The 14,701-nt window shown below is 36.1% G+C and overlaps 1 protein-coding gene across 1 annotated transcript; it reads left to right on the plus strand.

The window, feature by feature from the left end:
• The first annotated feature begins 233 nt into the window (after window positions 1-233).
• On the plus strand, window positions 234-13,199 carry slc30a2 (solute carrier family 30 member 2). Its single transcript, XM_055054332.1, has 8 exons — window positions 234-565; window positions 5,931-6,142; window positions 7,268-7,414; window positions 8,054-8,207; window positions 8,932-9,151; window positions 9,412-9,517; window positions 10,138-10,272; window positions 10,950-13,199. Exons 1-8 carry the CDS (start codon window positions 483-485, stop codon window positions 11,093-11,095), a joined length of 1,203 nt encoding a protein of 400 aa, XP_054910307.1. The 5' UTR covers window positions 234-482; the 3' UTR covers window positions 11,096-13,199.
• The last annotated feature ends 1,502 nt before the right edge of the window (window positions 13,200-14,701 follow it).

Consider the following 14,701-nt stretch of genomic DNA (forward strand, 5'->3'; position numbering starts at 1 on the left):
AAATGTAAGTTATGTTTTCTTGAATTAAGTGTACAATTTGAGGAATTTGTTAAATAAACATTTTGAATGTAGATCTGATGTGTTTTTGTCCAATCATAGTGGAAAAGTGACGCTCGCGCGTGCTGACGCCTGTCCCATTAACTTCAGGTGTCCTGTGATCAGTCGGGCTCTGCAGGAACAGCAGCAGCTGCAGCATCACTCCTCAGTCCTGCTGCAGCCTTTTCTCCACAGCCTACAAGTCCTGCAAGATTTTTTTTAAAAGGAGATAAAAAACTCACAAAAAGCAAAACATTTGTTTTCTCTTGTGCTTCAGCGCTGCAATGAAGGAATTTACGGATTTGTCCTGAAGACTTGCAGACCCCAGAACATGAGGTGTTGGCTGACTTTCTGCGTCGACTGAAACTCGGGGGAAATCGGATTCTCGTCTAAGGAGGAGGAAGAAATATTTTTACATTAAAAAACATAAATCTGAACTTAGAAAAATGGATAATACTCCGACTAATTCAGAGAAATCCCATCTGATAGACGAGAAGAGCGCGAAGATGTATTCCTTAAAATTACAAAGGTGAGACAATAACTGAGTTTCCACAGAATGATTTACAATTTCACACGCATTTTATTGAAAAACATTTGCTTAAAATGTGAGACATGGTGAATTAATTATTTGACATAAAAAGAAAAAAAAACAACTTCATCCAAATCCACGCGCGTGGTACGGAAATGTCCCGCAGCCTGGGCGTAACGCGCGGTGCGCATAAACTGTGCTGCATGTTCAGCATGGCTGACGCGGGCTGTTTTATGTGAATGAGCAAATTCATTTCCATGCTCGAGTTGTTTCTGGACAGCCTGTGACAAATGGCCCCGGGGCCAGTTCACTGAGCAGCGCTAAAAACTCATCATCTGTCGTTAGAGAGGCGCGCGCTGCATGCGGCGGATCCGTGCACGTCCGGAACCGGATGTCAGCCGAACTGCAGGAGGGGGTCTCATCAAGCAAATCCACACTTTGCTTAAGATGTAAAGATACAAAGAAATAAAGAGGCGGGAGAAACTGAATGATTGATTTTGAAGATGAGAAGCGTCAGATTTGTTCTGCGCAAAATGAAAGTCTGGCCTATAATTTTACATAACTGCAGAATATTCTGGGGATTTTAATTTAAATATGTTTATCTTTGAATGTTAAACACAAATTTCGATGACTTTTCCTTACAGGCTTCATCTTGAGTCCGTTTCCATCATCTGATCAATAAATGTTTATTTTTGTTGGAAGTAAATCCTGCTAAGTTATTTCATGTTGTGGTTAACTTTATTTATTTCCCCAAAACAAACTGAGTAATCCTAAGAAAAATAATAATACAAGGAGACCCTTAGTTTTTTTTTCTGCAAGCCCTGAGGCCCGCAGAGGAATCAACTCTTGTTTGTCCACATCACGCAGAGGTGCAGAGACAGTCGAGCATATGGCGCCGCGTTTGGAATTTCACGCACCATTTGCGCCATTCGTGCGCGCTTGCATGCGCCTTTACCGAGTCATCGTTTGTAGTTTTTGTTCAGTTAGGTGAAAAAGGTTCATGGGACTGAAATACACACTTCAATAAGTTAAAGATTTGGCTTTTATTGGTAGTGATTCTTAAATACCAATAAAAAAAAAAAAAAAAAAAGATGTGGAAATGCATGTCAGTTGTCCTATTTCGAAAACAAACATAACATTTGAGTCTGAATTATGCTCATGATATTAAGAAAATGCTGGAAATATCAGAAAATAAGGACAAAAATTGTAAAGGAAAATTTTAATCAAGTTATTAAATCAAGGCCCAGTTTGTAGAACAGGAAACTATTATAATTTTTGTTGCATCATTTCCAGATTATGGCCACAAACTGATCAGGAATCAGAGATGTGAAAAACCTTGAAGGTTTTAGCAGGGGCGTTTCTAGAGAGGCATTTAAAGGGTCAGAGGGGCACTAACAACTTTAAGGTGGCACAACTAAACCAAATCCAGAGTTTTATTAGAAATATTGTTATGGTGGGAGGATCAAATTTACGTCTGATTAAACAAACAAACAAAAAAAAAAAACATATTTGAGCCAAAAACAGATGAGATTATGAATTAGCACATCCAATTTTAGCCCCTGCAAAATGTTTTCAAAATGATTCAGTCACTTATATTTATGAAAACATTGTGAACTGGCTCATTTTTTGCTAAAACATTTTGCCTTCTGATAGTGCTCATTTAGATCAACCAATGGTCATAATCACCATTTTTCCAGCTCTAAAAGCTGGAAAAATTAAAAAATGTCAGACATTATTTTGCCACTGAAGAAAAAAGGAACATGTTGACTTTTTTCTTAATATAAGATGTGTTACAGTATAAATCTTTTGAGAATTGGAAGTTTATGTGGCATAAGTGAGGTCTGACCCCTTGCTTTGTCTGACTAGTCGCCCAAAAGTCAAAAATATGTAAATTCTTATTATTATGTAAGAAGGACAGAAAAACTTTGTGTTTTTCTGTAAATAAGTCTGATAGGAAAACATGAGTTCCAATTAACACCATCTGTAAATTTCCTGGGCCTTCTGTAGATGAAATTATTCAGAATATGAAATTAAGAGAATTACAGGTTGTTGTTGTAGACTCTAATTTGTCCATGTAAATTAATTTATTAACATGAAATGTAAAAGAAACCAAAGTAAAAGAACCAATGATTATCAGAAGGTTCAGTTTTTAACAACCAGCAACCAAAAATAAAACAGGGTTAGCATTTGTGTTGCCAAATATGTATTTTTTTGGTTTGCATTTTGCCTTTTATTCGACTTTGTGTTAATTTTGGAGCAGAACTTATTGTCCAAACCCAACAAAGGTTTCATGATGCACTTCACTTCAGAGAAAGTCTAGAGAAGTGTTAATAATGCAGACTGGAGCAAAGCAAAACTTAGCAGCTCAAAATGTTTAAATGCCCAAAGTTAAAACTTCTGCTTCCGGTAAAATAAAGCAAAGCTTTGCTGGGGCTGAAAACCAAAACCAACACTAGAAACTAAAACACATCTTAAAACATATCAAGCATCAAGTGTGAATTCATAGAGGTGCAATCAGTAGCAGAAAGATTCTCATATCCAGTTACAGCTGCTGTTTAAACTTTAATCACCATCATTATTATTTACATCTGAGGTTTCATTTTATTACACAGATCAATGGATTCTGTTTCTGAATGACTGAAAAAAGTCAACAAACACCTAAAGATTACAGAGTAGCAGATAAATATAAAATTTATTATGATTATAGACTGATTGCATTTTCCCTGATACTTTTTGCTACATAAACAGAGAAAGATGATAAAACATCCAAGTCTTGGTACTTTATATCTTTTCTGTCTTTAAGCACCTGAGTTTTTATGTGATTATTCTGATAACTTTATTTCATTTAATCAATACTGCATATTTTAGTATCCATCTGATACCAAGTATCTGCAGTTCATGTATCGCTAAAGCTGATATTTTTTATTACCATCAAACTTCTGACCTTCAGGTGTTTTTGTGTTTTTTTTTTTCTATTATTTTGTTCATAGCTGAGAGAAAATTTGGTCAAAGTTTCTAAGTGTCTACAAAATACTTTAATGACATCTTAACATTATTTGTGTTTTCTAAATAAACAAAATGCAAACTAAAGTTTTTCTCTTAGCATCCATCCGATACTGATACCAGTGTTATCAATATTCTGGATTGATCTTCCCACTGTCTAGTAATATCTATTCAGTGCAATCCAATCCCAACTCAAGTCAACTAATTTAAATTTGTAATTTGACTTAATTCAAAAGGTTATTAACCTGTGAGTAAAGCTACAAATCTACGTTCAGTTTGTTGTGTTTTAAAGAATGTTTTTGATTCTAGTATTTAGAGAGAAGCTGTTGCACAAAACCACTGCTGACCATATATACTGTTAATCTTTTGGTTAATATTTATTCATCTAATCTCCAAATGATTTGAGACAAAAACTAACAATATTTGACACCTAAAACACTTCAGTTTACCTAAATGTGCCTCTGAAAAGACGTAAAACCATTAAACAGTCGAACAGGCCTTTTCTCTGCTTCCTGGATGTGAAAAAAGATGAATTCCCTCTGAGGTTCTGACCACTCTGCAGATACCTGCAGGCTTTACCAGTGCTGCCCACTGCAGCTGCAAAATACCAAAGTGCAAGTTATGCAGCGACACAACAGTAGCTCCATAGAAAAGAATTTACCCTCCTCTGTTTTTGACTGAATATGTCAGATCAACAAGCAGAATTTAAAATAAGATAAATAGTCTAAATAGAAAATACAAAAAAGTTTTCAAGTTATGATTTAATTTATTGATGTGAAAACACTTTCCACAGCATTTAAACCTTTCTAAAATTAAATTTCCTCTGGTATTTTAAAGATGTGAAGGTGACTCCACGCCATTCCCCTAATCTTTAGCTACAAGTCATGCTTTTCTAATCGCTTAGAGTCAGGACTCTGGTTGGACTGCTGAAAAATACTAACATTACTGCCAGTCAGAAGTGGCATGTTGTAAAATTAAAATATTAATTTAAACCAGAATCTGCCAGGCGTATAAATAACCATAAAAGACTCTGGCTCTTTAAATAAAACAATAACTGTGCAGGAAGATAAGCATGCTAATTAGATCACATTTCTCTCAAAGCAGATTTGCAGAACAGAGTAATATGTGCTTGAAAAATCATCCATATGTAAAAAATAATTTAAATAAATCCAACATCCTATCAAGTGGAGCTCAGTGTGTTTATGGAGTGTGTGTTTTCTTGTCCCGTGGGTGTAATTGAACAGAATCTGTTTTCTGCTTGACTAGTTCTTTTCATTCAGGACATCGCCTGATAGGAGTGTGTGTGTGATAAAGGGAAATAGTGCAAAGCTTGCACTGATAACGTGGAGTGTGTCAATTAAAGTGTGTGTGTGGTTATCTCAAGTCAGTCCAAATTAGTTTTTTTCCACCTCATTAGCAACATCATTGCACCCCCATCACTGCACTTGGTAGGACCAGTAACCAGCGTGTGTGTGTGCGACAGAGGAGTGTGTGTGTGTGTGTGTGTGTGTGTGTGTGTGTGTGTAAATATATATATATATATATATATATATATATATATATATATATATATATATATATATATATATATATATATATATATATATATATATATATATATATATATATATATATATATATATATATATATATGTATCTGTATATATATGAGGTTAATCTCAGAATTGTGACTTGTTCTCTTGTAATTCAGATGTTAATCTCAGCTGAATGGAGTTGATTGCATTAGATTTTATTCAGAAGTATCAATGCAATGTGACACGTAAGCCACACTTTTCAGATATTTGTTTGTAAAGAAGCTTAATTTAAAAAAAATATTGTTTACCAACTTTGCAACATAATCTAACTGGAATAAATGTGAATTCATTTGAATGTTTGCTGCCTGCAGATTTGCTGCCTGCAGATTTTTTTTCTTTTCAATTGGTCTTAAATGTATTCCCAGCTTGGTAAAATTAATTTCTTGAGTGTGTGTTAATTTTATTCAGAAAAACAAACTGTGCAAACAAACTTTGCTACAATTCAAGGCCAACATCAGTCGATTTGAGCCGTTTCCTCCCTGAATAGCTGCACTCACCATTCATCCATCTGAGGAAACATTGATTGCAGAAGATTCTGTCAGGTTTCCAGTTTGAAATCCATTGTAGCTCTTCTAAATGATACTCCTGTCTGCTGCAACATTTACTCAAGAAAATCAATGGTGTCGACACCAGCACACAGTAGATTTGCAGCCATTACAACACAAACACATTATAACCCCAGTTGGTATAAAATGATGTTTTCCAAACCTTTTCTAAAATCAAAAACATACAGACAAACATCTTTGACTGATTCTGCATCCTTTTAGCTCCTTTGCAGACTCCAAAGAGCACTACCAAGACTTCCCGTTAAAAAACGGAGGAATGTCCGGTGCTATGGAGCTGAAGCGGCACGTTGGTGCACACTGCCATTTACCCAAAACTCTGGTTGGCGAGGAAAGCGGTGACAAGCAGCTAGCCAAGAAGAAACTCTACATCGCTTCTGCAGTCTGCCTCGTCTTCATGATTGGAGAGGTCATCGGTAAAACGTTTACCTTTTCAGAAACTACTGAAAGATTTTGATGAACTTGTAGCAAATTTGGTGTCCAAATGCAACTTTTTAATTTAAGTTAAGGCATATTTAAAAACATAAAACATATTTCTAAAGAAGTCACTTCTTGAAAATGAAATCATTTCAGTGTCCAAATAATGATGTATATAATAACTTTTAAGATCTTATTTTGCTTTAAAGACTTATTTATACAAAAAAACACACCTTTTATAGGTTTACTTTAATTCATTTTCTTCTTAGTGAAAAAGAATCAGACTTCACTTCTTTACTAGCTCCCAAATAGTGGAGGTACTTCTCCAATAAAAACACAGCAGAAGAAAATCTTCTTTCCCTGAAAGCTTGATTGGTCCTGACAGCCTCCCCAGTGGAAACCCAGGGCAGTACAGGCTGCTGGAGTCCAGAAACACTTTGCTGCTTCATGATCTTTGTTTGGATCTTTGTAATCTTGTCCTGACAGACAGGTAATTGGTTGAGCTTCACTGGTTTCCTGGTTTTGCTCCATCTGAAATTTGATTAGACCTGGTGTTGTTTCAATTACAGCTGGCTGTGGCTGTTTTTGTGTGTTTCTATGTGTGTCAGTGTTGCACAACTAAACAGGATGAAGTGTCATTGAATATGACTGGAAATAGCACTTTCTCTGTAAAATAAGACACAAAATGTTTTTACGGATGCATCAAATTCATGCCATAATCTGGCTGCACGCCTGGGAATACGAGTTTAATTTACAAAAGGAAATGGTTTCCGATCGTCTTTATTATGTGCACAAACTGTTCAGTGGATTAAATTCTGTATAAGCACACACATTTTAATAATATGATCTAAACGTATGCACATATTGTGTGACAAAATGAGAAAAAAGGTTATGCAGCATACTGTAAAAAGTTAACTTTGTTGTTAAGTGTGTAAATTGGCTGACATTCCTTTGCTGACTGCTGAAACATTCAAAATGACTTGCAATGAAAGAGTAAAACCCAAAGCTACATCCTAGCTATGAAGCTCTTAAACTGCATGTTTAATCACCAAAGAAAGCCGTTGTTTAAGGTTGAGTTTATCACTCAGAGGATTCTGTCTACAGGCTGAGTTTGTCTCAAACAGGAGGTTACCTGGCTCACAGCCTGGCCATCATGACCGATGCCGCCCACCTCCTCACCGACTTTGGGAGCATGATGGTGAGCCTGTTCTCCCTGTGGATCTCCTCCAGACCGCCCACCAAAACCATGACCTTTGGCTGGCACAGATCAGGTCAGAATAATCTTTAATAGCTGCTAAAAGAAAAATAAATAATTGGAAATGGAGATGATGATGATGATGATGATGATGATTTTGTGATAAGAATAAAGAGTGGAAGCAAAAAATACGACCTAAGATTAAGTGCTGCTTTAGATATTATTGTAAGAATAAATACAGTTGATATTCTTGAACTTTGAAACTCACTTTGTACATTTTGCAAAATATGCAAAATTCAGATTTTGCTCATTTGTGTCTCTATTGCTTCTGAAAACATTGTTTTGGCCATAACTTAATATTTTAATATTTTTAGAGTCTGGGAAATGAGGCACTTCTGGACCTGCCCTTCCATGCAGCTGAATTTGCTGAACAATGGAAGCTGTAAAAGTGTTGTTGTTGTCTTACCAACCAGAAATAACTCGCTGCATTCCTGTTGGTTGTGCAGGAGGCTCCTTTTCTGCTTTTCAAAGATGTATGATTTTATCTGTTTGCAGCCATTTTAAACGTGTTGAGTTCCTGTTGAAAGAAGCGTAACAGGTCACATTTAAATTAATTATATTCCAGCTTTTCCATGTGAGGCAGAAGCTTGTTGATCTGTAAAGTTTTGGGTTTTTGTGCAGTGAAGTGATCGGTTCCTGGTTCTGCTCTCCTCAGAGATCCTGGGAGCGTTCATCTCCGTCATGTCCATCTGGATCGTGACAGGAGTGCTCGTCTACTTAGCCATCGAAAGGATTGTACGCAACGACTATGAGATCGAGGGCCATGTAATGCTGATCACTTCTGGATTCGCCGTCATTGTAAATATTATGTAAGCACTTGGTTGTTTAATAGCTTTATGCTAAATATATTTTTTTAAAAACTTGAACAAAATTCATTTTTTTGTCTGTCTGCAGCCAAATGATTAATAGGAAGCAATTGAGTTTGTACATTTTTGTTTAAGTTATTGTTTATTTAAGTAATAATTTATACAATTTCAACAAAACAGACTATCTTCAGGACATTTTAATATAAAAAAAAATCTCATAAAAATAACATAAAATACAAACCATTTCATATTTTTCATTATATTTTATCATAATTTGGAAGATCACTGTATTTTTAAAATAAACCCATCCAGTTTGTTTCATCTTCTTCTGCATTTTTCAAGACAGATATTCAAATTTTGAAGGAAGATGTGTTAATGAGGATTATATATATCAGCATCATAGTTATTTAGTACAATGTCTATGGAACTATAATATTCCAATAAGTATTTCTGAATATTTATTGGATAGTTATCCAATTACTATCCAATTAGTATGATGGATTACTGTCCAATTACTGATTGAATCATGTAATTTTTCACTACATAAAAGTTTCCAGTTTCTTGAAAAGTTGGTAACTTTTCACAAAAGTTACCAAAGTGAATTCAATGAGGTAAATGTAACTCGTTCCAACCCAACTGTGGGACTAAATAGCCTTTTGTTCCCCACATCTCTTCACTGCAAAGTAATGAAGCGAATCAGAAATGAGGTTGTTCTGTGGTTCTGCAGCATGGCCTACATCCTTCACCACTCCACCACGCTCCACCCTCATGGCAGAGGATACCAGCAGATTGACGAGGACGGCCAGAGCCCCGTCAGTCATGGCCACGCCCACACGCTCCTCGGTAGCCACGACAACACGAGCGTCCGCGCCGCGTTCATCCACGTTCTCGGCGACCTGCTGCAGAGCATCGGCGTCACGGTGGCAGCGACCATCATCTACTTTCGGGTCAGATATAGATTCTTGTTAGAGTGAGACTGAAACGTCAGTTTGATCCTGTCGGCTCTTCAAAACGTGATTTAAACTGAAGTTTCATGCATTAAAAGTTAATATTGTGCAGAAGATGTACAGTACTGAGACAAATGAGATGTTATGGGCCAAGAAAACAGCATGAAAAACCCTCAGAGCTCAGCGTTTGTTTTTCTTTTCTTGCCTTCAGCCTGTTAATATCTAAACGCCATCTGATGTGTTTTCCCTTTTCCTCTCAGCCAGAATATAAAGTTGCAGATCCCATCTGTACATTCCTGTTCTCCATCTTCGTCCTTTTCACCACCCTCACCATCCTCAGAGATGTCTTCAGGATACTCATGGAAGGTACAGGAACATGTTACGAGACAGTTTCACTTTTGAATTAGGAGACCACCTGACTAAGTACCTGCCACATTTTTGTAAAGCCTTTAAAAATCCTAAGATGTATTTTCTCACACAACTAAACACAATAAATTAAGACAAAGCAAAAGAAAAAGTTATTAATTTTGAAAAAATCTTGTTTCTATTTGTATTTCTGGTAATTCAAGGCTTTTAAGTTTGATTTCTGTCCATCTTCCTGTTATTTATCAGTAATCTCTTCCTCAGTTCTACTCATTAAAATCTATTTTAATTAAGCGTATTCGATCATTATTTCCTGTGTTTGCGTCCTCAGTATTGACATTATAAAAGAATATTAAAGAAACTAAGAGCGAAGCAGCATCAACCAGTTAGTGCTGCACGTTTATGTAGGACAAAGCCACAGCAGATGGTCATATCCTGAGGAAGCAGTTAGACTGGAAATGTCTTCACACGCCGCTAAACCTTAAGATAATCTAACAGTTGATTCTGAACAAGAACATGCTGATGGAGCTGCAGTCAAAGGCAACAATTAAAAAAACAAATCTTACACAGCCTGTGAACTGCAGCTTGTTCTATGCAGTAATTAGGAATCTGCTGTTTTCCAGGATCGCCTAAAGGAATCGAGTTCAACTCTGTGAAGGAAGTGCTGCTGACTGTGAAAGCTGTGAAGTCTGTTCACTCTTTACACCTGTGGGCTCTGACTCTGGGACAGTCGCTGGTTTCTGTTCACCTGGCAATAGGTAGCAGACGCAGAACAAACAAAACTAAAAGGAGAGAAATACAAATTTAACGGGTTGGGAATATTGGGATTCATCAAAAACTTGTTATTTTTAACACACTTCTGACACAAAATACATGCACATCATTGATGCAACGGCGGATGAGAGCCACTGCAAATAGACAAATAGGTTCACATTTGAGGACAAACAAGAAAATATCTGAGCTTCAAAAGCTGAAAATATCTGAAACTTTGAGATTAATCTCAGAAATCATTCCTTAAAATTAAATAATATTGAGTATCTCTTCACACTAATCAGTTACTCCAGAATATTATGATTGCTTTTGTGATTTTTGCACTTGTTTGACTATTTATGTGACTTTTTGTTACGACGGCATATTGGGGCCATTGCATAAAATGGAGGAGTAAATTTTTATATTAATTTCAGAACATTTTCTAGAAAAAACAAAGTTTCAAAAATCAGAAAGTTTTGACTTTTGGAATTTTTAAAAAATTTTCAAAAGTTAAAAATTACAAAATTTTGACGTTTGAAACTCAGAAATTTCTTTGCTTTTTCTAGAAAATTTCTGAGATGAATTTCAGATTTTTTTCTGGTGGAACTGTTCTTTTTTTCTATCTACAATGTACCTAATACACTGTCACAGTAAAATATTCTCACTGCCTCCGTTTCTCCATCAGAGGAAGGCGCCGACACGCAGTCGGTGCTCCAGGAGGCCACAGAGCTGCTCTGCAACAAGTTTGGTTTCCGGAACATCACCGTCCAGGTGGAGCTTCACTCTGAAGAGATGAGCCACTGCTCCCACTGCCAGGACCCCAGGGACTGACCTGCAGACCCCATTCAGCTGGACCCAAACGGACCCACTCAGAGACACACTCACAACATTTTCCACAGGTCGGGCTTCACTGCTGACAGTTGTGCCACATTCATCCTGCAGCTTCCTGGTGAAGGAGTCAAATCAGCTTTTTTGGCAGATCAATGTGTTGGACAGAAAGTTACAAAAACTTAGACAGCAAACTCATCCATGTGTTGGTAAAACATGCAGATGGGGCTCCATGCTATCGGTCAGTCCTCAAGTTTAGAGCTTCACATTTGCTTTTCACCTCATTAAAAAACAATTTCACAAACAGACAGTGGAGAACACAGCTAACTAAAAATAAAACCTAAACCTGCAGCACTGGTTCAGCTATGCAGAAGCTAATGAGGAAACGCTAAACTTAACTGCTGCGTAAAAAGTTTTCACTCACTAACTAAACTAACCCAAAACTTAAACACATGTCAAACATTATTCAACTGAAAGTTTACAAAACTAAATTAGTGCTTTAGAATTTATCCCCAGAAAATTATTCAGCAGAAACTAAGTGAGCTAAATGTTTTCAAAGTTATCTAAAATGCTAAAGAGCTAAACAAAAAACTATTATTAATGCTTTAGTTAATTAGCATAAGTGTGCCCACCACTGAAAAACACTAATAATAAAACACAGAAAGCAAAATATCCCATAAGAAAAACCATTAGTAGAAAGAAAGTGGTGGATAATTTTAACTAGCTCAGCTGTATGCATCGATTTAAAGTAAAGAATCTACAGCTTTTAGTGCAAACATATATAAAAAAAACAACCTCTTAGTGCAAGCTGAGAAACAGAATGTATGTTATCAAATAGAAACTTTTATGTTGCTCTTATGAGTGTCACTTTTCCACTGCCAACTGTCCAGACACAAACGTCTCGTCAATGGAAACCACTGCCTGATAATATTTATACACCAGATTGTTGGAGGTACCACTAAGTTCCAGACTTTGATGAGACACTCGTACTTTTTTCCTTTGCTTTGAATCATTGCAATAAGGTTTTATTGTTCCAGAAAAATAAAACCCAGTAGATCTGCTTGTTCATTAGTAAAACCTGCTCTCAAATTTTGGAGAACACAGTAAAAAATGTCTTTAAGACGGTTTGCACTGATATTTTGTTATCTACATACAGAGTTCCAACAGAAGCCATACAAAGTGCTGAATCCAAAGGTTATTTTTTTATGCAAAGTAAAGAAAGAATTAGAAACAGAAAAGTTGTTGGTGAAATAAGCTCGTAACCAGAAGATGAACCTGAAACGTTATTCATCGCATGGAGCATCTGATGATTTACACATGGATGAATTTGATGTTTGAACACCGACAGTCATCTACCAACAATAATGTCTTCATGTCTGTTTTTGTCTGCTTTCTGCTGCACATTGGACAAAATTTGCAAAGTCAAAAATCAATTTCAGAGCTCATAAATGTTTGTTTACATTTGACGTTATGATGGCAGTGACCAAAAATGGTTCCAAAGTTTCTGTTAATGAGGAAAAAAAGTTTAAATCTGCTTATTGCATAGATGTGGTTGGTACCATATAAATACAGATACCTTCCTGAGATCAATCACTGTGAATACTATCTATTGGAAGAAACTTTGCATCTATGCACAGCTGGTACCACAGAACCAGTCCTTGGTTCTCAGTTTTTGCTAAGAGCATAGTTTTTTGGGCAATCATCACAGAATGTGTGTAAAAAAATTAAAGATTTTTATATAAACTATTCATTACTGTCCAAGTGCCAAGGGTTCTGCGTGACGATCCCTACTCTAAATCCCTCTCTTTGTTCCTAAACGTCTTTTTTGTCTAACATTTCCCTTAAATAACATTTGAAAATGCTTGGCTTCAGAGTTTGATCCCCAGTGAAATGTAGCTTTTCAATCTAATTCAGGTTGTTTTAGTGGCAATTTTTAATCAATTTAGTTCAAATTTGACAATTAATTAAGTTTAAAATAACACTGAAGCCTGATATTTACTAGCACTGTGGAGTTCATCGAAATATAGAGGAAAGAAATAAAAACTGAAGAAAAATCCATCACAGATAGATAAAAAATGGAAATAAAACTCCAGAAGGTTGATTAAACTCAAATTTGCTGAAAAAAAATCAGAAATTTTTCTAGAATTTTTTTCTAGAAAAATTTCAGAATTTGAGAAGTTGAATTTTTTGACTTTTCAAACTTAAATTTTCTTGTTTTTTCTGCAATTTTTTTTTTAGATTAATCTGATTTAAGATTTCTTTTTGCAAATGTTCAATTTTTCAAACTGAGAAATTTTCTTGTTTCTTTCTGTCAAATTTTGGAGGGTTTTTGTGGACAGAAACTTAACTCCTCCTTAGTTTCTGTCCTGATACGCATTGGTAGCATCCAGTTGGCTACCATGAGGTCAGAGGGCAGAAATGATTTAGTTCTGCAAACGGACGATTAGTTTCAGCTTCACACCAACATTCATCTGAGTCATCTCTCATCGCTGCAGCATTCATCCATCTACAAAATGCTCCTTCATCCTGTGAGCTCACTATGTTTGTCACTTCATATGTAATTGGTTCTGTGAAGGAGGAGCAGAATGGGGAACTCTGGACGCCTTTTCTTCCTCCAAGATTCCTGGATTTTTCAGTCTGAGAAATGATTAATGCTGTGGTTTTGATCTGGAGAGAAAATGATACTATCGGTGAAATTTTTATTAGAGTGGCTAAAAATTGAAAGACTTTTACTAGTTTGTTGTAACACAAAGACACAACAATAGTCTAAATAGACCCAGAAGTAGGAATTGTATAAGTCAAACTGTTCGGCAGGACTGTTGCATCAACATTTATAAAAAACATCCTAAAGTATCGCGTCGGACGAAAGTTGATAAAAGCATCAAAATTCTAAGTAGCTTCTGTAATTTTGCAAAAAGCTTTTTACGCTAGCTTGAGGTGGTTTTTGGGTTTTTTGAAATGTGTTCAAGAAGAGAAAGAAACTCATTTATTGTGTCGGTTTTGATGTGGCAAAAGCTCCCAGCGGGTTTGTGTCGTACCAGGCATGAAACTTGGAAAAATTTCAAACTGCTGATCTCCATTATGTGCGGCCTTCAGAGATGTGCGTCCTATGCTAGTTTGCAAACTCTACAACTTGTTTATTACATGCATAGCGTTAAATTTAGCATGGACTGTTGGTTTCACACCAAAGCAGAAGATGGAAACATGCATAACTAGCATTTTCTTTTTTGTGACATTTAAAAATTTTGCTCCAAATTTGCATGAAAATTGGATGAAAACAGTTTCCAAGACTCTTTAAACCTCAAGACAATTACAAACCACAAATCATTTATTAGGTTTAAGTTTGCCCTTGTAGAAGCTAATGCGCTAATCAAAATTAGCGCGCTAGCATAAGTGTGCCCACCACTGTCAGTTTGTTTAAAAAAAACAAAATACCTACATAATACTCATGATCTGCACTAACACTTTCCATTTAAATGTAAGCCATTAGATGTTGATGTTTCGCACAAGTGTTGCACCTTGTGACCATTTTGTTGACCTTCACTGCAAACGCTTGCATGATTGTTCGCTGTTATTGAAGTATGCCGAGGTTTTCCTGTTCAACTGCCA

This window comes from Poeciliopsis prolifica, unplaced genomic scaffold (genome assembly GCF_027474105.1).
Source record: "Poeciliopsis prolifica strain line A6 unplaced genomic scaffold, Auburn_PproV2 SCAFFOLD039, whole genome shotgun sequence".
In the NCBI taxonomy this organism is placed as follows: Eukaryota; Metazoa; Chordata; class Actinopteri; order Cyprinodontiformes; family Poeciliidae; genus Poeciliopsis; species Poeciliopsis prolifica.